At 34.9% G+C, this 22798-nt stretch overlaps 2 protein-coding genes across 2 annotated transcripts; both read right to left on the minus strand.

The window, feature by feature from the left end:
- Positions 1 to 2786: 2786 nt before the first annotated feature.
- On the minus strand, positions 2787 to 11358 carry LOC110694511 (RHOMBOID-like protein 10, chloroplastic). The gene is made up of 9 exons (XM_021871699.1): positions 11098 to 11358; positions 7903 to 8123; positions 4937 to 4991; positions 4758 to 4838; positions 4586 to 4682; positions 4425 to 4492; positions 4066 to 4164; positions 3590 to 3631; positions 2787 to 3137 (listed from the first exon to the last, which is right to left on the minus strand). The coding sequence occupies exons 1-9, from the start codon at positions 11269 to 11271 to the stop codon at positions 2988 to 2990; spliced, it is 987 nt and encodes a 328-aa protein (XP_021727391.1). The 5' UTR covers positions 11272 to 11358; the 3' UTR covers positions 2787 to 2987.
- Positions 11359 to 13240: 1882 nt separating this feature from the next.
- On the minus strand, positions 13241 to 21409 carry LOC110694512 (transmembrane emp24 domain-containing protein p24delta3-like). The gene is made up of 4 exons (XM_021871700.1): positions 21048 to 21409; positions 16594 to 16806; positions 13733 to 13809; positions 13241 to 13635 (listed from the first exon to the last, which is right to left on the minus strand). Exons 1-4 carry the CDS (start codon positions 21246 to 21248, stop codon positions 13491 to 13493), a joined length of 636 nt encoding a protein of 211 aa, XP_021727392.1. The 5' UTR covers positions 21249 to 21409; the 3' UTR covers positions 13241 to 13490.
- Between the last annotated feature and the right edge of the window lie 1389 nt (positions 21410 to 22798).

Consider the following 22798-nt stretch of genomic DNA (forward strand, 5'->3'; position numbering starts at 1 on the left):
GGAGGAGTCTCGAGAAGGAGGGAAGTGGGTTTCGAGGAAAAGGTGGTGGTTCAGGGAGAGGTCGGCGGTTTCTAAGGCTTCGAGGAGGAATTTCGAGAAGGAGGGAAGTGGGTTTTGGGGAAGAAGATGACGATTTGGGGTTTTTTTTAGGGGATGGAGGAGAGGAGAGCAGGTCGCCGGCAGGGGAGGGATAGGGGAGGCTGGCGCCGGCCGCTAGAGAGAAAGGGGACTAGGTGCCGGCGTCGGTGCCGTAGGTGGGGCTGGCCAGGTTAGGGGGTTAGATTTTTTTTTTTAAAATTGTCATTTTTTTAAACCAATACACAGTTGACACATGTACATGGCGAAGCCCACTAACAATTTCCATCCAAAAGTCCGTTAGTGGGTGGTGAAACCAAAATTTTGGGATTTTTGTAGGTGTTATAATAAAACTTTTTTTTTCAACAGGTGTTAATATCAAAATCGGGGTCTTTAGCAAGTGTTATCTTCTAATTTGGCCATTTAATTATTTCGATTTATTATTTTTTTGTTGAAGTTTACTAATAATTTATTCATGATGTAGTATTCAAAGTTGCGCATTTGAAGTGAATATTTAATTTTCTTGGATTTATTTACTCTCGTTTATTTAATATTAGGATTATTTTAATTATTGCTAGTATCATGCTAGGTTGCTTCCAATATTATTTATCACATGTTTTATTTGTTATACGTGATTTTATTGCTTTATTTCCATGATCACAATATTGTTTGCTAAACAAGACTTGTATTGAAAATTACGACTAATAAGATTATGGACAACCAGTTTAGGTTCCTAGTAATTATGTTGTTTAATAGAGTGATCACAATTTACTAATAAATATTCAACTGACTTAGCATAATCTAGTTTTGACCAAATTGAATCTATGTTTTTATGTATGTTCGATTGCAATAAATACATATCGCTATAAGAACTGAGTTAAGGTCAATACGGGCAAATTTGTATTCCTGATTCAAATTTGTTCCATCATCCCTGAACCTTCCTTTCATGTTTCATGACCATATGGAATTGGCAATCTCATGGATTGTGAATGGGGTGTAACCTTCATGGATCAAAGATCGTAGTTGCCTTTATATCTTTCATTAAAGTCCATGAACTGTTTACAAGTTCGTTCCTTAAAAAATTGTTGGCGACTCTGTACTTTATGCCTTGTCCCTTTCGATTCAATATCAATTCCACATCTTTCTGCGATTGCCAAGCACTGCACATTCACATGTGATAAGGTAAGCCAAATCCTATGACTCCTACAGTCTCCTCAAAAACGGTGTCAAATGTTTCGGGGTTCTTTTAGATACAACTCATGTACGATTGCCTACAAAAGAATGAATTTCTCGGTGATCTGAATAGTCCCCTCCAACAATTAAATTAGTCACTAGATTTAGTAATGAAGTGAGGAAAGTAGAGAGAAGTTAGAGCACCTGGGTAATACTCGATTCTTTCAATGAATGTAACCTATTATTCCATCATTAAATGATGGAGGTATATATGCTCTTCTAGGATGGCATGCTCTTAGGATTTGTGACCTAAAAAAGTGTGCTCTAATTGGCTGCCTAATACGTATGTGATACATGTTAGGGTTTGTGCTGTTTTTGAAATTTAGTTCAATTTCATGGGCTTTTGAGCCTTTCATGATTTCGATATTTATTGGGTGCACGTATTATGCTTTGACCACTTAGGATGAGGAGGTTGTTGTGTGTTAGCCTATTACTGGCCACTTTATGGCTTATGATTGGTCCATGTCGATAGGGTATTTTACTCTAAACACCCCGAATTTCGAAAAATGGGCTCATGACCCAACCAATGACCTCCAATTTTACTAAATCAAGTACTTAAAAAGTTGAATTTTTTTTAATACGTTGAATCAATGGATTAAAAGGTTAAACAATACATATCGGATATATGTTTGAATACCCCTACTAGCTTCCCAATAGTTGTTTACCAAATTTTGGATCTCAAACTTGAAGAAGCAACTACATCTCTAATCCCTATAAATTACTAGTATTATCCATGCACCGACTTAGATATTTGCCTTATTATTCTTGTAAAGGCTTCCCATTGCATCAAAATCTAGGTTCAAAATCATTTAACATTTTTTTACATATGACTAAGGTGAAAATTAGATTACATGAACAAGAGAGAAAAGAATCATGAGTATTTTACCCAATTGTTTACTAAAGTGAGAGAGAGATGGTCTCATCTAAGGTTGAGTGTATATGACTATCAAAATCAAATACAACGTAAGTTAAGTTGAGAAAACGTAGATATTTAATATTGGCAATAAAAAAAAAAAAAAAAAAAAAAAAAAAAAAAAAAAGTTAAACAATGTTAAATTGACCCACAAACCAAGCTCGACCCACCCACGACCCGCCTAAGCCATGAACCTAACCTAACCCACTCACGACCTGCCTAAGCCATGAACCCTTGACCCACCCACGAACTCAACCCTAGGTTTTTCATCTTCTTCGACCCAGCCCACCCTACCCCAACCCAAGCCGATCCTTGTGTCAGCTTGCCCCAACCCATGACCCACCTAACCTTAACCCAACACACCCAACCCGCTACTCTCCTCTAAGGTTGAGTATATATAACTGTCAAAATCAGATACTTGTACGATGTAAATTAAATTGAGAAAACAAAGTGGTTAATATCAGTAATTATGTTAAGTTGTTTTTTTTTTTTTTTTTTTTTTTTTTTTTTTTTTTTTTGATGAAAACAGTAATTATGTTAAGTTAAAAAATAATGGTTTCCAACATTATAGTCAAATCAAGAAGTATATATGCAAGATTTGAAATTTAGCCTTAAGTACAAGGTTACTTACACGGGATAATCCCCTCAACAACTTTACAGGCACGTACATGCGTCATCGATTTGAAATATGTACTGACATAGCTTTACAGAGATTAACCAATGCACCAAATGTTAGAATTTTAAGAAAACCAATATAGTTACATTGTCAATTAGATTGTTGGGGCCTTTTTGGGTTGAATGTAAAGATGGGAGCTCGATCTACAAAAACTTGACGTCCATCCCTGGTAGTAAAATTATATTTCAAAGCAGGACCGATGAGCCATGAGACTGCTACTCCGCCAAGCAAGCCTCCCAACTGAAGCCACAACATGTCAAGCAATGTTGCGAAACATCATTAGTCAGCAAAAAAGAGATGCAAAAAATAGTTTCTTCAAGCGTTTTTCAGCCACTATTCAAACCATTCTAATCCTACAATATGGTTCTATTTTAGACAGGAGATACAGATCAAAGCAGCCGCTCAAAGCTTTAGCACAGTATTCATATTCCATTACCACTAACAAAAATAGCATATCTGGATAGTTTTAGAATACCAGTTTCTTAATAGATCTCTTATCATTGCTTTTAGTAATCTCAGCAACCTTATACGTAACTGTTAATGCATTGACATTTCACAGTTGTTTATTTTGAAAGGAAAAAAAAAAAAGAAAAAAAAAGCAGGAGGAGCTTCCTTTGAATCAAAATTAGATTGACTTCTGTCAATATTGTGGAAGGACAATCAAAATTACAAGCAATAATGATAATACTTACATGGCCCCAGTTGTCTATTCCGCTGAATGAAAGCCCAATAATCTGTAAAAGGAAACAATGTGAAGCCTGTATACTTTATTGTGCACAAGTAATAAAACTACAAGACTTTAGAATAGCGTTAAGTGACATGCCAATCTTAAAGGATGACAGCTTGTTGACAGGCAAGTACAAAAATTTGAAGTTTTGAATTGTTAACATTGGTGCCTGACTGCCTGATGGTGGCAGTGGTAGCTGTCCTGTAGCAATGTTGCCCTTGTAGCACTGACTCAGAAGAGAATAAAGTTTTTGACAGTTGAGGTTTTAATTTTTTAAGAACTTTTTTCTCAGTATTAATATGAGGGCAAGATAATGATGAATCGATGATATGAACTGAGATCATTCACAAATGACACTCTTGTAAGTGTGTTTAACAACAGTGACCTAGCTTCAATATGATACGAGACTTAACAGATTTGATACTTAGGAAAAACAATTACCATATTCAACACAATTACTTTTGCAATATGCTTCAAATCTTGTGCACCAGAACCAAGAAGACTTCTGTGCCTCATGGAAAATACGGCTACTGATCCGACCTGTCAGGAATCAGAAACTAAAAAATCAAAAGATTGAATTTGTAAATAATTTGTCTAACTACAATATGAGAAGAGCATAACAAAGGACAAGCTTCTGCAAAGAAACAATGCGAGATGACCTAGAAATAAGGGTAGCCCTAGATTTCTAGAAATTGAAAGTATTTTGACTAAAAAAGAAATTCATCAAACGGAGTACATTCCAAATAACATGCATTTAATTTATAATATTCTGAAATTCAAAGCAGAATGAGAAAGTTCACCAATCCAAAAATGGCTCCTGATGCACCAACAGCAGGAGCTTCAGACAACCAATAACTCATAGCAGAACCTGATGAAACATCAAGCAGGCATCAAAGCTTGGTAAAATTAAGCACATTTAATTGGAGAGATAAAGTTAAAACTCAGTCAATAAAGCCTTTACTTGTGATAGCAGAGGCAAAGTAGACAGTAAAAAGTCTTCGAGTTCCGCATAAATTCTCCACAGTGGGGCCAATAGAATGCAAGGAATAACAGTTTGCCTGGATATTAGAATATCTAATCAATCACAGTTTTTCATAAATAGACATCCTTAAGTCAATAGAATGAAATCATACCAAGAGGTGTCCAATATTTGCATGTAGGAAGGCTGATGTCACCAACCTCCACAACTGCCCTTCATCAATTCGACTATTAATCTGTTCATGATCAAAATTGCCAGAGAATTAATACCCTAAAAATGAATAATCTCATGACAAAACACAGATGTACAAGTTCACAGATACAAAGATCTAACCTTAGCTCCCCATAACATCAACTTACCTCGAGTGGCCATCTGCCCAACATAAAGCCTAGACAAACAAAAAAATGGGGGAGAGAATCACCAAACAGGGGTTAGGGGAGGAAAACACATAATCAGCTATCAGCCTATTACCTATTCAAAAAGCTCAACAATATATTCGGCACAAGTAAAATGTCCAAGAAAAGGAGCCAATGGAAGGAATGAAAGTGAAATCTGATACAAGTATCAGATTTTCCAAACTTAAATACGTTTTCCTTCACTAACTAAATTTCTTGGACAAAAATATTAGGTTTATCCTAATACAGCCATTACAGTAGTCAAGCCAAGTAAAGAACAGTATCAACAAGAATCTTTTTTTTTTTTTTTTTTTTTTTTTTTTTTTTTTTTTTTTGTATCAATAACATTGTCCAGCACCAAGAATGTAATGTACTGAACAGAGCTTCCAAGCGTTAGGCGAGCCAAAATGGATTTAAATTAATTACAATCCATGATTTAAGTGAATCAAAGGAAATTTACGTTGACAGTTACTTAGGACATTGCAACACATTGCTAGATGTAATTTGTGTCTGAAGGAGGAAAATATGTTAATCATCATTTACTATCATGAGTTCATGACCTTGTTTTTTTTTTTGGCAATTATCTAACCATAATTTGTGATAAGGTGAGAGCAGCCTTGATTATGTTCTTGCAGCTTGGCAAAGAAAGATAAAGAAAAAAGGCTGATTTGTTAGAGCAAGAAAGATGGTTCAGTTGAAAATTTGGCAGAACACCTGGACAAGAAGGGGAATAAAAACAACAACAACAAAGAATATTCGAGGGTAGAGCTTCCCTTGCCAAGATTTCATATTCCATTTTCTGAGGCTCTTGTATACAGGTTATATATAAGAGATGCTAGACCTTTCTTGATTTTTTGAATAAATTGTAGCAAGATTCGTCGGTGGCATAGATTTTTATTATTCTTTGCTCTTTAAGCTTATCATTAATGTTCCTTAGATGTTTTTTTATACAGTTTATTACTTACTAAAATAAGAACACACAGGATATCACTTATCAAATTAGATGTTCCTTAGATGTTTTTTTTTTTTTTTTTTTATTTTTTTTTATTTTTTTTTATTTTTTATTTTACGTCCAAATGGATTCACTATAATCTACCTTTGGCTGCTTCATTGTAGTCACAATAGGTCTAGAAAAGTATCTGAACTTCTTAATTTGGATATTTTTTTATTAAACTATGCAGAGAACCATGACATATAATGCCTGGAAATTATTCCATTTTGAAAAGTTGATATGACACTATCTCAATGAAAGGTTCAAAAAGTTTGTCCCTTCTCAATCCATTGCTTGAGACAAATTTGTGTCATTTATAATCAAGGAAACAATAGAATATTTATATCTATAAGTCTATAACAATATTCTAAATCCTGAAATGCTAATCACACTCCAAATGTTTAATCATTCACCAATCTTTCTTTGGTCAAAGGAAGGATAGAAAAATTGATTGAGAAAATAAGACACCCCATATAACCCAATAAACGATAAAAATCATTATAAAAATTGATCCAAAATGCATCTTCCTTTAAAAATTAAAGAAAACTATTTGAACACGGGCATTAAATACAAAGTTAGGCACCAAATTAATTTTTTATGGGCAAACATAATTTAGAGTAATTGTCTTTTATAATTTATTCATTCCACTATATATAACAAAAATTATTAAGGTTTAATATAAGAAACTGGACATAATAAGTAGTGGGAAATTCTTACTCATCTTCCAATGATGAAAGTATATCAATGACAAAAGAGCATTGTATTGACACATATGCATATAGATTTAACTCTACTTGTTTCTGTATATATAAATGTTCCTTATTGCCAACAGAATATAAGAAATATTAAACCTTGTTGCAAGATAATTAACTATACAACAAGGATCCATTGCATTGTCATAGTATTTTCAGATGCAACCAAGTTACATACTTCAAGGGAATATCCATGGTTTGCCTTTGTTAGGAAAAGGATGTTTAAATATAGATCTTTCTATGTTATACAATCCTCAGTTTGTTATTATTGTACAAGAGTCTTAATGCCCACTTTTAGCAATTTGGTGATTATATGATGTACCATGCCGATTTAACATCAACTGAAATAGAAGTAAATGTGATTCTTGAATTTCAAAGCTCTAATTTAGGCTTTCAGTGTACTTTAATTTCAAGCATTTTGACTCTGCAATATCCCTTTAAATATCCTAGCAGTCACTTATGCCTTCTTGTGTATCATGGTATCACCTGATAAAACTATGCCCTCGGCAAACAAAATAAATCACACCAAGCCATGTCCCTAAAGTATGTCTTCATCTATTAAAAAACTGCATATTTTAAGGAGCTCAAATCGCCTATAACCTTCATCCTATTTATGGAGTATAATGTTCACCCACTAATCCTTACTTGTCTAGTCTAAAATCAGATTTAAATAACTACTATCACTGGCCTCCAAGTCAATTAGCTTCAAACTGGGAGAGGAAAGAAAAGAGTTTAGGCAATAAACCAACCCCTTACTGAATTTGGTTCGGTTATTACAGATCACAAAAGCTACATGGGGCCAAGGTATCATAAATTTTGCCACCAATGCCCTCAAGATCTTGTCATTGCCTTTTCCAACTACAATGAAGTATATCTTACATTGAAGAAATAACCCCTATATATGACATATTTATCAACCATCTATGGGTATCCCTTACATTCAACATTCAAGCAACAGGTCAGTGATATTTCTTTTTATCAATTGACAAGCACATTTGGATTATATACTTCCATTTATTCAACTAAAATAAAGTAAAATATTTTTGTAAAAAAAAGCTATTTTATAAGGTTAATTCATCAATTTATTTCATATTAACTTTAGCACTCATGAGGCATATATACAACACTAGGATTTCTTAAATGTAGGTCAGATGTACTAACAGCACATTAATGGCAAGGAGTGCATTGGTCCAACGCCCTTGTAGAAACTTATTATTTCTCGGCTTATCCTGCAGTGAGCTTGCTTCCTTGTCTTTCTCCTGTCCAGATGATTTTCCACCAAAGAGACAAAGACATGAAGTACATGCTGCTGAGGCAACATCATCTAACCTCAGGAAAAAGCTAAATTGCTTTAGGTGGCAGCCACTCCTGTTAGCTGTTCCCTTCAATCCAATAACAAAAGCAATAGAACGAATCACCAATCTAAGGCAAATATCAATCTAATATTTCCATAGCATATATTAACAAGGAAATACTCTCTAAATTATCTGAGATGTAAAACTAGTAGCATCAATCTCTATCATTCCAGAAACAAAGGGAAGGGGTAAAATTACAAGACACATCCAAAAATTTATCCCCAATGTCAACCACAATCTTTCTCACCAAAAACATAATCACCATGTAAAGTATGTAAGATTTTTTTCACACATTCTAGTGAATTCATATGTCTAGGGTTTTGCTTGATTAATCAATTAAAATCTAAAATTTTGGTAGCAGTGAATCAGCCAACAAATTACAATTCACCAGACATGCATCATATCACAATTGTCTTGTAACCTGCCTCTTTTACAACACAACTAGGCATAGATACATTATCAGCCTAAATGAGGAAAGACCCCATATATTTTGGCATGCTCACTTCAGACAAGATTGAGATCAAATCAATCAATCAATCAAAGCCTTAATCCCATAAGTGGGGTCGGCTACATGAACCAAAAGTGATTATTTTATATAGTCATCCACAAAAAATCTTCCTTCAACCTTTGAAATGTGAAACCTTTAAGAAAATTGCTTTGTAAAATGTGAAACCTTAAAATTGCTAAACCTAGGTGCATGACCCTTTCACAGCTTTCGTAATAAAATTTATGTACAGTGCTGTCCACTACTCTACTCTCCACAATTAAATTGCCAAACTTAGGTGCATGACCCTTTCACAATCTCCCCAACAAAGATTTACTTCAACCATTTTTTTTTTTTATATAATTTTTTATTCTTGGCCATAAGGATGGTTTGTTTTCAGTTCTACCTTTTTATTAGCACTCTATAGTCCATATTCCCTCTTTCTTTTTAAGTGAAACAAATTAGCTTTACATAATTTTAGGAGCTTGAGTTGAATTTTTTAAAAATAATATGTAAGTGGATGAATTGTTTATTTACAAAATAAGTGATGTGAGAGAGGAAATAATGAAAAAATAAGAGCGAGGATCATAGACAGAGAGAAAACTAACAATAAAAATAATAAGAGTGTTAATAAGATTTCTATTTTTAGAATTGTTGCACTAAAAAAAATTAAAAAAAAAAACCCGGAGTACTAGGTATTGGCGCATACAAGATTTCATTCTAACAATCAAGTGAAAAGTGGAAGCTATTTCAACCAATTATTGTTAATTATCATAGATAGAATTCCGTTTGTTTAATGAATTAAAAAAGGTGGTCTTCTTAACATAAGACAAAGTAAGACTGAATCAGAATTGGAATCCAACATTCCAACATTATTTATGTTTGTCAGAATTATATAAATCATGAAGTATACGGTTCTTAGTCTTCTCACTTGTTGCTAAGAAACTCTCATAAGACTTGTACTCATAGTAATTTACTCCCTCCACTCCATTTACTCCCAACACTCTTACTACCTCCGTGTCATATTTTTTGCAACTTTGGAATATTTTATATTTCACAAATAATATCCAAAGTTGCAAAAAATATGAACGGAGGTAGTATTTCATATTTATCAATTGACAATTTAAAATATCAATATCTTTGGTTGCGTTTTAGTAAAATTACAAAAATTAGATGTTAATAAACAAATTTGACTGTAATTTTTTTTATCTATATAAATCACAATATATCTTAATAGAAGAGAGTGTGAATAGTGCCAAAATCCTAATTCCAAATGTAAAATGGAGTGGAGGAAGTATTATGAAACAAATTAAATCCACCCCCAAAATGGTATCACACAAGAGCTCTAAGCAAATAAAACGCCTTTTATGAACTAAAATGTTACCCTTATCTCACCATAAATTATCAAGAGAATTTAAATAAATAAGGGTCAACAAAAACAAGTTTAGTTAGACAAAATGAGTTAACAAACCATATTCTAAACTTGTTAAGCTACTAAGAATAATTAAATGCAATACCCTATTTTATAATCCCTTCGTTTTAGAATAATGTTTTTGTTTATGTAAATCGATGTAAGTTTTTGCAAATCTATGACCGCAAATATCTTTAATCTCACACTAGCAAAAATTATAAAAGTTAGATATTAATAATGTACTCAACTACACCCCATATGACTATATTTGTTCTTGTATATTGAGAGAAATTTAGAAGATTCTCTCTTATTTTGAAAAGTCAAAAGATACCAAACAGGAACATCATTGTTTAACGGAGGGAGTATAAAGGTACTCTTAGCTATTTGTTAACTTCCAAAACATTAAAATTGCCTTTGAGAATAAGACATAATACAATCCTATGATCAATCCAAAATCATAAGCAACAGATGATCAAAATTCATTGACTTTGACAATAGATTGTCAAATGTATAACAGGTCAATCTCAAAGTATATTCATTTTCAGATGTACTTCCATAAGATTATCATAATCAAAGCTTTTTGCTAAGATAGGAATGCCAATTAGCTACTGAAATCCTAACCCAAAAAACAACAACTGCCTTAATGAACCTAAATACGATCATTAGCATCGTACCTAAAACCAACAACCACAATACAAAATACCCAATTCGAAATAAACACGAACACGGGGAATGCTAAAATCTTTCAAAATGCTCAAAATTCAGGTAACTTGACAAGAGGATGTTTAAAAAATATTCCAACATAATCATTTCAGAAATCATATGAGGATAATCTAAAGAAAAATTGTGAATAAATTCAGAATGTACTCAGCACAAAACCATCCTTCCTATTTCCTAAGCTAGAAGATAATGAACCCAACTCAAAATTTCATTTCAGACAGAATAACGTAATTGCAAACCCCCATGAAATAATTTGTGCATAATCTTCAATATTAACACTGAAAAACACAAAATTCAACAAACCAATCTAAATTCTTATTAAACAATGAACCATTAAAGAAACCCAGAAAGAAAGTGGAAGAAGATAATAGAAGTGAGTAGCAGACCTTGAAAGAGGAGCGGAGGAGGAGAGAGAAAGAAGGGTGGAGGAAGCGACGGCGAAGAGCGACGACGGTGGTGGAGAAGAGGTGAGATTGAAAGCAGTGGTTGTGGTCATTGTTGGAGTGACGTCGGAATGGAAATGGAGACTCACCTCCTCCTCCTCCCAACCCGAAGATCATCTGTGTGTTTTGTTTCAGTTTTTTTGCTTCGTTTTTCTTAACTAGGAGGCTAACGTGTGCGATACACGCGACAAAGCGTCATAGGCTTGTAGCTAGCTACGTTCGAGAGTTATTTAAGTTAGGTCGGGTGATGAGAATCGATCCTAAGATCACCTGAAATCGAGAGGAAGCTCTTACTTTAGTTTGGTTTGGTTTTAAGTGACAACTTTAAACTAATGAGGAAAAATATGTACATAATTATTTTTAAGAGTATTAATGTCCGCCAACTATTATTTCGGAATGACAACCTTTCAAATGGCCATTAATGAGAAACAATTCTCTTAGAGATAATAGTACTTTAAAATGGCAAACATGTAAATAAATATATGGTTTTACACATGCGAGTAAAGACACTACTTGAAATAACACTTTTGGGGTAAAACTACTATTTCAATTAGTTATACTTGTGACATTAGGATTTACCCCTTGATAAATGAATTATATTTTAAATATTTTCAAGAATATAAATTGGGGCTCCTTCCTCTCTAGGAAAATTTATCAAATACAACCAACAAGTTATAAGAAACACACGTTGTTTGTGGGAAAAATAATTTACATGGGTCATTTCATGACTTTCAACATGAAGTCATGCTTCAGTTAAGATAGATGGAATCTGGTTCTTGGTTGTAATTTTAAATGTGGATGTGTTTTTAGGTTATATATTGCAAAAATAGACTTTTAAAGACTCTTCTTTCCCAAAGGTTTGTTTAAGCGATTACGTAGAGAGTCGTATATAAGATTTTGGAGGCCCTTGGGCAAAGGAATATATAGGGGCCCTATAAAAATTTTTTTCTTTGATGCAAGGGACTCTATAAATTTTACCGTATAATTTTATTTTATATGTTCTTCTCGAATGAGTGTCCTTTCACCAAGTGTATTATTCCAATAGAAGGTTCATTTAATTACGGAGTTAATTATTCAATGAACTCAAATGATCGAAATGTCTAGCTAGAGATTGTTGTCGATAAGGGAGAATAATAAAATTATTCTCACAACTTGCTCTTGACTGAACCTATTGGGTCACAAATTAAACACAAAATCAAACCATAAGACAAATTGGCCCAAATACGTCTTTAAATATAGTTAAGATCAATGTGTTGGACATTGGGCTTGGACGCACCAAGTCCAAGCACGAATTGTCTTTCGAAACAAACGATCGCAAGCAACGAACCAAGATAAGCCGAAACAAGCAATGGGCCAAGGGCCATGCTTGTGGGCTGCTAGGCTAATGGCAAGGCACTAGGCCTAGCCGAGGCCTAACGCGCGAAGTTGGGCAGCAAGCCAAGCCAAAGTTGTTGGCTCAGCCGAGCCTTGGTGCCAAAGCCAAGGCCCATCAGCTTGCTGTAAAGCAGCAACGCGCACAGTGCGCACCTAGGCCCAGCAACACTGCTGGTCGTGGGTGCATGTGTGCTGCTAATGGCAAGGCAGGGCCTCGTTGAATAGCTGCTCGTGGAGCCTTACGGCCTGTGATGTGTGCAAGGGCCGGACAACGTCACGGCTCATAACATGGGCACATAAGCTGGTTGGCCATGGGCTAATCTTGGTACGCAATTTATTTCCTAAGTAGCTTTCCTATTTCTGTTAGAATTATTTTAAGGTGGTGGCTATTTATTATTAATACCCCATAACCCATTAGATGAACATACAATTAATTGCATAATTATTGTTGACACCTTAAAAGTGAGAACCTAGATGTAAACACTCTACCTTGAGGGATCTTGTACAGTATATGTTGTTGCCTCTAAATGACCTTGGTTGTTACTTTTTTTTTTTTTTTTTGTTTGCTGATACCTTATTTGAATGTGCCATTTGTAATAATAAGGCATTGGGTTTACCTGGTTACATTTATATGGCAACTTTTAGTGCATGAGAAGACGGTTATACAGTGTAGTAATAAATTACGACGGGTGTGCTGGTAGCATCAGAAACATAATGCAATTTACACCAAAATTTATATACTAGGATTCTTCAATACAATGTCCTATTAATATCATCCTCTACAACGTAAAAATCTCTTTAAATTGAAAAATGGAATGGTGCATGAGAAGATAAGTGTTATATATAGTAAGAGGACAGGGGGTACTCGTCGCATCAGAAACATAATGCTATTTTCACCAAAATTTAAATTAGGATGTTTCAAAACATGTTCCTCTTAACATAATCTTCTACAATGTAAAAATCTAGATTAGCTTCTTCTTTTGAAAGTAACGCTTCAAGTACAATAACTGGAAGCCAGAAACTGTAATGCAAACTGCTAAAGACATTATACTGAACATTGCTACCCTGGTGTTGGTCTTTTCACTCACTATTCTCATATCGGCTTCCCTGAAAGTACAAAGCAGACATTTATATACAAATGCACAAATAGTGACAATGTAAATTGTAAGTTTTAATGATGATATCAGTGAACTTCCGGTTTTACCTGTTCTTCAGATACAGTAGATTCTCGTGTATGGCTTCCACTGCTGCCTCAAGTTTCCTTAACTCGAGCTCAACACCCTGCAAGAAAAAGAAAATTATCATACATCCATGCAATCTTGGGAGTATCGGAATAAGGTTCCTAATCTTGATAGCATTGCCAACATGAGTAATAGTGGGCCTCAGATGGACGAGACAAAAATGTTAATTTTGCACAAGTATGAGACACAAAATGTGAGGGTCAGAGACTCCTCAAATGGTTAGAAATTTTAGAATCGTAAATGTTAATTTTGCACAAGTATGAGACACCAAATGTGAGGCTCAGAGACCTCTCAAATGGTTAGACATTTTAGAATCATAGAAAGTTCTCCATGTATGTATATTTATTATTGATAATGGATTGATTAACGATACAAGTTGTGGTGGAAGATTTCTTCCTCCATATACACTATTACATAGCTATTGTATGTTCTATTCTCAAATCTCAAATCTATTTCTAGGTTCATCTTGGAGATCTACATAAGGTAGATTTCTTAACAAACATACAGATTCAACCTCATTCACCATCACATACCTTTTGCATGATCATCACGTTAAGCATCCACAACTGCCACTAAATTTAACCAACCACCAAAGTCATCCCACCACCACTGAAATCAATCTATTACAGGCACAACCATGATCATCCTTCTTCCACCATTGCCGAATTCACCTTTCAGTCAAAACTTAAGATTCTACCACTGAAAAAACCACTAATGACACCGCAATCAATAACTACCACAATGACACAACCACCACAAAAATAATTTCAATCTCTTGAGAATTCTTCCAATTTAGATTATTGATTGTTCTTTTGAACGGTTTAAATTCATAGATAGACGCAGCAGAGAATAGTAGTGGTTGGACGGTGCTTAGTATATTAGTAGAGAAAAGAGAAGAAAGAATTAGTGCTGGAATGGCACTCAAGCTTTCACAGCAAAAAGAACTAGGAGAAAGCACATATTAGTTACTTAGACTCAAGGTGGGCCAGCAAAAATTAGCAAAAGCATCATGTTTACATAAATATGGAGAGGAGCAGTTTGGTAATGGTCACAGCTTGGCCAGTCACCAGTGTATAAAAAAGCGTGCCCCAAGGCAATAAAGGTCAGGCAATTGATATGGGCAAAGCAGAGCCTTCTAAAAAAAAAAAAAATAGAAAATGCATTAAGAAGCACAAAAGGTACCTTGGAGAACATAAGGTGCATGACAGTCTACAAACCTTTATTGCCTCGATGCACCTTGGGCTATTCAAACACTAAGCACAGATAATTTACATGTGTGCGGAGTGGTGTCTTCATAAACCAGCACCTTAGTTTGGTTTTGGTATGTATCTTATGGAAAAATAGGCAAAGGATTGAATTGTACTTATTGATGATCATGGTCATGTGATTGAAATATACACTATGTTTTTTGTTTAGTTAAATAAATATCAGACCTTATTCTAGTAGTATTATTATTATATATTTGCCGAGTAAAAGGATAGGTTTATGTTGGCAGTGGGTTTGAAACAGTAGAATATCTTGTAACGTGTGGATTTAAATCTTTAATGTAATGTCACATGTTAATTAATTAGTCTCATGTTATATAATCTACAACTATTGCTATTTATCTTAAATTTTTACCACCTTTCAAGGGTTTGGTGTGTGATCTAAAGCTTACGTCATATGCACATCAAAGATCCGTCCAAAACCAAATCACCCAAAACAAGACATGACTCCGGCCCAAACACAGAAAGAAAAACATGAATCTAAACACGAAATAAATCGAACCAAACAGAGACATAAATAACACCCTTTACAAGTCATGTCTTTCCTCAATTAACACCATTTAATAGTCACACGTAGTTAGTAAAAGGTAGCCCTTGTGTAATCTCAACTTTTCAATCACCACTTCATATAGGTAAAATAGAAGTTTGTGAGTAAATGCAAAACTTTTTCCAAGTAAAGAAATTAATCACAACACTAGACATTGCACAAAGTTTTATATAAAGTTAAGAGTGGGGACCAAAGGGGAATTTTATGATATAAAGTATAGTAAGTGAAAATATATTTATTTGTCAATAGAATAGAAAAATAAATAAATAAATAAAAGGTAGTGTAAGTGGGGTTAGTGGAGAGAAAAATAATAAAATATTTGTAAAAGTAGGGTTAGTGGGAGAGAGAAATAATAAAAATGTAGTATTGGACCCTTACCAAATAAGGAAGGGTTGTAATTTATACAAAACAGATAAAAGAGGAAAGTGTTGTGATTCATATAAAACGAAGGGAGTAATATTTTACCCTCGCATGATTAGCTACGTAAATATATCTACACATTAATCTCAAGGCTATAGATGCTAAAAGGCTTATTCATCCAATGATGTTGAATCTTTCATCAATGTCCTCTAACTTGTGCGAGTTGCCAAGTTGTAATAAGCAAAATAAATAAAATATATATATAATAAATAAATAAAACCATAGCTAATTAATAAAAAAATATATAAGGAGAGAGACAAAGAGGTGCATGGAGTGGAATATGGAGGGGATTTCCCCATTAGTTCTCATATAGATCCTTTCATTTCACCAACTTGAATATTTTAATAGCAATGTTCTCCTTCAACCAAAAGTATTCGTATCAAAGAAGCCTAGGTACATCAATCCTTTATAAAAGCAACTTCTCTAAGTTATTGATTTTCCTATATCTTGAGAAAAAGCATATTTGAAAAAGAAGACAGAAATATTCCTTCGTGTATTTTATATCAACATCCTCTAAATCTGGGGAGTAACATCAGTGACATATCATTACAAGAATTTTAAGATGGTAAGCCAGAAATATTAAATTTTATACCTCAATGTGCTCTTTCCTTGCAACTGATTCCCAATCCTTTGCAGCAACTCCAGTTCTCCAGTCAAGATTGACACTCACTTCTGAACCTTTTGGATTATGACCAACCACCGAGAAACAAGCCAAATAATTACCAGCCTCATGGGTAGTAAATGCAAATTGGCCATGTGTAACATTTTTCTTGGAGTGAAGATCATTGCCATATGGTGATGTTACCTGCAGTAAAGGCACATATACACAAGATTTATCATTGTAAAATTAATACGTGTGCATACACTAGATACAATTAAGACTAATAAGTTTAAGTTTTTCTCTGCAAAATTAACATCATATCATGAACACATTGCTATTTTTACCGTGGGCATAACTACCTCCCATGGGCTGATAGCAAAGCATAAAATACTCATTAATTTAGACAAAATTCAACCCAATCAAGGACTCTGCAGCTTTATTTTGCCTTATTGTGACACCCAGGCAGCAGCACTCTATTCCAACTTTCAACAACGCAAATATTAATTATATTTGTTTATTTAATCATTTTTGCTTGATAATAATAATAATAGTTTGCAGTAAGTTCTCCTAGGTTCGCTGTTTCCACAGTATCATAACACATAGCCCTTATACTAAACCTCACATCCAATACGAAAAGTACAGGGAAGCGTAATGTTCACACAAGCATTTTTTTTTTCTCTTCAAACACCCAGATACAGAGAAGAATATACTGATCCCTAGAGCATTCAAGCCATTTGAGACTTCTGCTGAAGCAAGAGGCATCTTTGGTGCACTAAAAGTTTACTTCTAGTCCTAATTTCCGGGCTAGAATACAATTACATTACTAGGAAAAGTTGAAGATAAAAATGTATATATATATATATGACGGCCACGAGCATTAACCCAGACACCAATCATAGTCTTGTAGAACAGTGCAACGAAACCTAAACAACCTTAGTTAACAGTTTAGAATCCATAACTTAAAAATTTCAATGAATTCTCTATTCAAAGCAACGATCTAACTGATATCTCAAAACTCAATTGTGCTTACAAACCTCAGGTGGACCTCGGAAATTGTTGAATTTTTTTATGTACAGATTCCACCACTAAAGACCGGGAGTAAATGAAGTTTAAGCTCATTAGCAACTGATGCAGGCTAACCGCTCCTGCCCTAGCACCTAACTTATCTAGGTGATATGCAAACCAAAGAGGAAGGAAGCCAAGAGAAATTATGAGCAAGAAGAATAATAGCAGCAGTCACTGTGCAAATATTAGTAGCAGAGCAACCTTTACAAAAAACAAGATGAAGCTACAAGGAATAAGCTAAACCAGGTATACTTGGGTATTTCATCAATCTCCATAGGGTGTTAGGAAGCTTGAAGCAAAACCCACCAGCTGTAGTAACATTGGTACAAAACTACAGCTGATATTCCTTTGGCAGAATCAGGTCCAACAAGATGTAGAATAGCTACAGTAAGTTCACCAGGCCTATGTCACCTAACTTTATTACTCCTAGCCAATTGGATGATGTAAAGAAAGGATCATGCGGGAAAATTTTAAGTTCCAACAGAAAGGTGCACATTTCTGATCTGATTCTAAAGTCTGATCTGCTGATCAGGCCTGAGTTACACTTAAGTAGTTAAAGGGCATCACTTTAGTCATTAAATTCACTGCAGCAACAGTCATTGTTCATGTTATTAAATAACAGCCAAATAAGGATCATAATGATCAATTAAGTGTTAAACAATCTGAGTTGCACATAAGTAGTTATAGGCACCTTAGAAAGCTACCATTTTGGTGTTCTGAAGAGGCTTCATAGAATTAGTCAAATCAAAGGAAAATTTAACACAAATAATCCCAACTATATAGGGTTTTCTCATTTTAATCCATACTATTGTTCAACTATGATTGATGTATAAAAAAGCTCAAGGCGCGCTAAAGCGAGAAGGGTTATGCAGCGCCTAATGCGCACCTCAGTGTCCCTCTTTGAAGTGTGGCGCACTATATAAACAGTTAAAAAATTGGCAGAAATTTGCTTCAGGTGCGCCTAACCTGCACCTCGTGCGCCTAACTTGCGCCTAATTAAGCGCTTACCCCCTATCGCCTTGCGCCTAGGCGTGCCTTAGGCGCACTTTTTCAAACACTGACTATGATTAATCCTAATTATTGGGGGTATCTTCTCATCTTGAGTTTCTATTAACCTGTTTGAAGAGGTGAGCCAATGACATGGCATAAAATTGTTGCTTTTCCTATCTGAATAGAAACCCCTGTTCATTTATTTTAGGTTGATTTCTTTCTCTGTTTCAGTGGAAACTTAAAGACCCAAAACTAATCCTATAATATATGGCCCCTCACCATCAGGAATTGGATCTAACTCAGTCCTTTGCTACAAAATTTGGTTAGTAGGAAAAGAATAAGGGGAAATTATCGCATTTCCTAGGTAAGTTCTCCAACTCTAATCAAGACTTAATTTGTGTCCACATTCAATGTCTTTGCCAACCCACCAATATATTTTACAGCAAAGGCATCATCTTATACATATGCTCATAAACCAGAAGCCATCTATCACAGTGTAGCATGGATAATGCTGGGATATGAAAACTCCAATTATGGAAAAAATTACCAAAGAAACAATTTAACATTTCGAGCAAGACCCTAGTAATTTTCAATCCACCCACTTTAAAAATTTACTCACAATTGAATAATAAGTTAATGACAAAACTAGGAGAAACATCTAAAGTTATCTGTTCATTCAAAGTTCATAGAAAGGTTTCTTTAACCCATTACTTATCTTGAAGCGCCTTCAATAGGTAAACTACACAAGTATGAACTATAATTTGTGACATAGTGAATGAACGAAAAAACAGAGAGGTATAGAATGTAGACATGAAAGTTGATAAAGAGAGAGAAATAGAAAAGGCATTAGCAGCGGTGCAGATAGAGGATGATTTACTTAGGGCATTAGCTCAAATAGTTGCATGAGAGAATTTTTTTATGAATCGGTTCAGCAAGTTGATAGTCTACCTAAACTTATTTGAGAAGAGGCCCAACATAATTAAAAATTTAAAATTAATCTTAGTTAAACAATAGTATGGATTAAAATGAGAAAAACCCCAATGGTAGGGGATTAGGGATTACTTACATTAATTTTCTTCAAAAAAAAAAAATTAAAAAAAAAAAGAAAAGAAAAAAAACAAAAAACAAAAAACCTTGGGTGGATGTGAAGCTCAAGTTATGATGGCAAGCCAGCATCCCTCCCTCTCTATATATCTCGCTCTCTCCAAAGAAATTAAAAATTATAGAGTGGCTGAGTGGGGGAAAGCACTCAACTTTAGGTGTGATATCTAAGTATGGTGTTTAGGCTTTTTTTCAAAGGCTTAGGTGTCTTCAGATAGCGTAACTCATATAAGTAAGGGCATAATAGTTCTTGGGTTGTTTTAAGGTCATATACCCTTACAGCTTCCCAAGTTCATATCTGGATCAAGAACCGAAAATTAAGCTTTCAATTCATCCAATTGGACTTATAATAGGCAATATAAGCCCGACAGATAAGCATCTCCCAAAGCCAAATGATTATTGCATTTCTTGTTTGTCACCATTAATTCATCAAATACAATTGAGTTAGCCAGCTGACTTACGTCTATAACTTGATCCCTGATGCCCGTAGCAACATCCCACACAATAATTGTGTTTGCGCACACTAACAACTACCGATGATATGCTGGAAATCCTTTGCATACACAAAAGTCCAAGTACAATCCAATAAATGTGACAAGTAATAAACTTCAAGTCCAAGGCTAACTTACCAATTTTTTATACTAATTTCAGTCAGCTTTATCATTATTACCCAGCAGCTTAACAATCTAATAATACAGTCAATTAGGTAACAAAATTCACGAAAAATTACTCGTACTCTTACTTTCTAAGATAATAAGTCATGTAGGGGTGGTACTCGTGAATCAAGACCTAAGAAGCACTCCCAAGGCTAACTTAACAATTTTTTATACTAATTTCAATCATCTTTATCATTATCACCCAGCAACTTAACAATCTAATAATACAGTCAATTAGGTAACAAAATTCACGAAAAATTACTCGTACTTTCTAAGATGGTAAGTCAAGTCGGGGTGGTACTCGTGAATCAAGACCTAAGATCGAATCCCATCTACATCTCCGCCTTTGCGGCTCCCAATACACCAATTAAAACCTATCCCTATTAAGTAGAATAACGTAAAAATCCAGCTAACATTATTGGCTAACTAAAACAATCCTGAAATTAACATTCTGCCGGTACTATTGACTAATCAAATACCCAATCAAGACGAATCGAGTAATATTCAAATCGAGTAAATAACCATCCACAAGAACAAAATCGCAAAAATACAGATACCCAATACAAAATCGCATCAAAAATTTGAATAAAAATAACAAAGTCACAAAATAGAATAATGAATTGGAAGATTTACCTTGACAAAAATTGTGGGTTCATGAGATGTATGATCATCGGAAATAACATAGTAATCTGCTAAAACAACGACGTTGGTCTGAATTTCTTCAGAAACACATTTAGAGCCAGATGCTGGTAGATTTAGCCAAATTGATGTACCCAATTGCCAAAAATTAGTTGCCCAAATCAACCAAATCAAACACAAGTTTAATTTCTTCATCGTTTTCTTCTCTCTTTTTCTGTGTTTCTCTCTTTCGTGGGAATTGGGATCTTCGCCTAATGTGTTTCAACTGTCGTGTGTTTAATTCAATTTGAATGCAGAATAACAGGTGTTGCTACGTTTGTTCAACTCCAATTTTTTTTTTTGTTTTTTTTGTTTTTTACACTATGGTATATATATTTGTTACGACGAAAAATAATCTTTGGGGTGTTAAACACCGCCAACAATTTTTATCAACACCGCCAACATTTAAGGTGAATGGACACTAATATCCTTACTATCCTTATTGTATTCTGTATCATAACCCACAACCACCACTTCTCTCACAATCCTTTCTCTCTCATCACCTAATTCACAACCACCATACCACCGCAGCAGTGGCCGTACGTTGAAAGTGAAGGGTAGCGGCGATCCTACATTGGAGGTGAAAGGGCAGCAGCGGTGACCAACTGGTTTTGCCGACCACGACCATACCAGTTTGTCTTCCTTTTTTTTTTAATCATCTCCGGCGTCCACTACCGGCGCTCAAAACCGGTTGACGCTGCCGGTAACCGATGCCCAAAACCGTTGGTAACCCAGGCCAACCGATTTTGAGCGTCGATTACCGAGGCCAACTGGTTTTGGGCGCCGTTAGTTGGTCACGGTTGACCGGTTTTAGGCTCCGATCTTCACTGGTTCAATTTTTTTATTATAATTATGACTATAATTATTGTTGTTTCGGGGTTTTTTTAGTGTCCTGCGAGAGAGTTACAATTCCAAGACTAGATTCCAGACGCTTGTACTTGCAAAACAACGGAGACTCCGGTTGGGTGGAGTTCCGCCTCCGACGATCAAGTTAGAACGTGTACGGACGAAGTAGAAAGTGCGGAAAGTAAATTATCTTCTCGGATTCCGAGATCAGGAGTAAATATTTGCAATTAATGATTGCTCTATTTGTGAATATTTTTTAATGTGTCCCATGATGGGAACGTCTCCCTATTTATAGGGTTTAGAAATGCGTGTCGCCATCCTAGGTTACGGAAACCTAGGAATGGTGGGCTATCTCGAGAATTGGGCCAGGAAGACCGCCTATTTTCTCAAAGATTGGGGATGCCACGTGTTAGAAGGGGATGGTTCTCTGTAACCTCTCCTAAGATGACACGTGTCACCATCTCATTGGGCCACATGGCCCTAGGTATTTTTACCCAAAACATTTGCCCCTCACGGGTGTGATGTGGCATGCTACGTGGCGCCTGTGACACCTGTCAAGCGGTCATTGGAGAACGGTTTTTAACTGTTTGTCTTCTAGGAAAATTACGGGGATGCCCCTTAAATTACCTTTCTATAAATAGATTTTTACTCCTCCCTTTTTTAACCTAGAGACAGAGTCAACCGTTTTTTTGAGAGAGAAACTTTGACAACCGCCTGTATATCTTTCAAACAATTGCCTTGTCCCATTAAACAAAGTCAATATTGTAATACCCCGTATTTTTATACGTATTTTGATTTAAATAAGTATTTCCTAAAGTATTTAAATAATTCGAAATGGATTATTTATGGTGTTTTTATTA

Source organism: Chenopodium quinoa, unplaced genomic scaffold (genome assembly GCF_001683475.1).
Source record: "Chenopodium quinoa cultivar QQ74 unplaced genomic scaffold, ASM168347v1, whole genome shotgun sequence".
Taxonomy (NCBI): domain Eukaryota; kingdom Viridiplantae; phylum Streptophyta; class Magnoliopsida; order Caryophyllales; family Amaranthaceae; genus Chenopodium; species Chenopodium quinoa.

Bases quoted from the DNA above. Each gene is read 5' to 3' on its own strand.
- LOC110694512 (XM_021871700.1), bottom strand. From the start codon at position 21,248: ATGAAGAAATTAAACTTGTGTTTGATTTGGTTGATTTGGGCAACTAAT. The intron at 13,810-16,593 runs GTATAAAATTTA...TTTTTCTTGCAG, and splicing joins CAAGGAAAGAGCACATTGAG to GGTGTTGAGCTCGAGTTAAG. The intron at 13,636-13,732 runs GTAAAACCGGAA...TTGTACTTTCAG, and splicing joins CTACTGTATCTGAAGAACAG to GGAAGCCGATATGAGAATAG.
- LOC110694511 (XM_021871699.1), bottom strand. From the start codon at position 11,271: ATGATCTTCGGGTTGGGAGGAGGAGGAGGTGAGTCTCCATTTCCATTC. The intron at 4,839-4,936 runs GTTAGATCTTTG...GATCATGAACAG, and splicing joins TGATGTTATGGGGAGCTAAG to ATTAATAGTCGAATTGATGA. The intron at 4,683-4,757 runs GTATGATTTCAT...TCTAATATCCAG, and splicing joins CAAATATTGGACACCTCTTG to GCAAACTGTTATTCCTTGCA.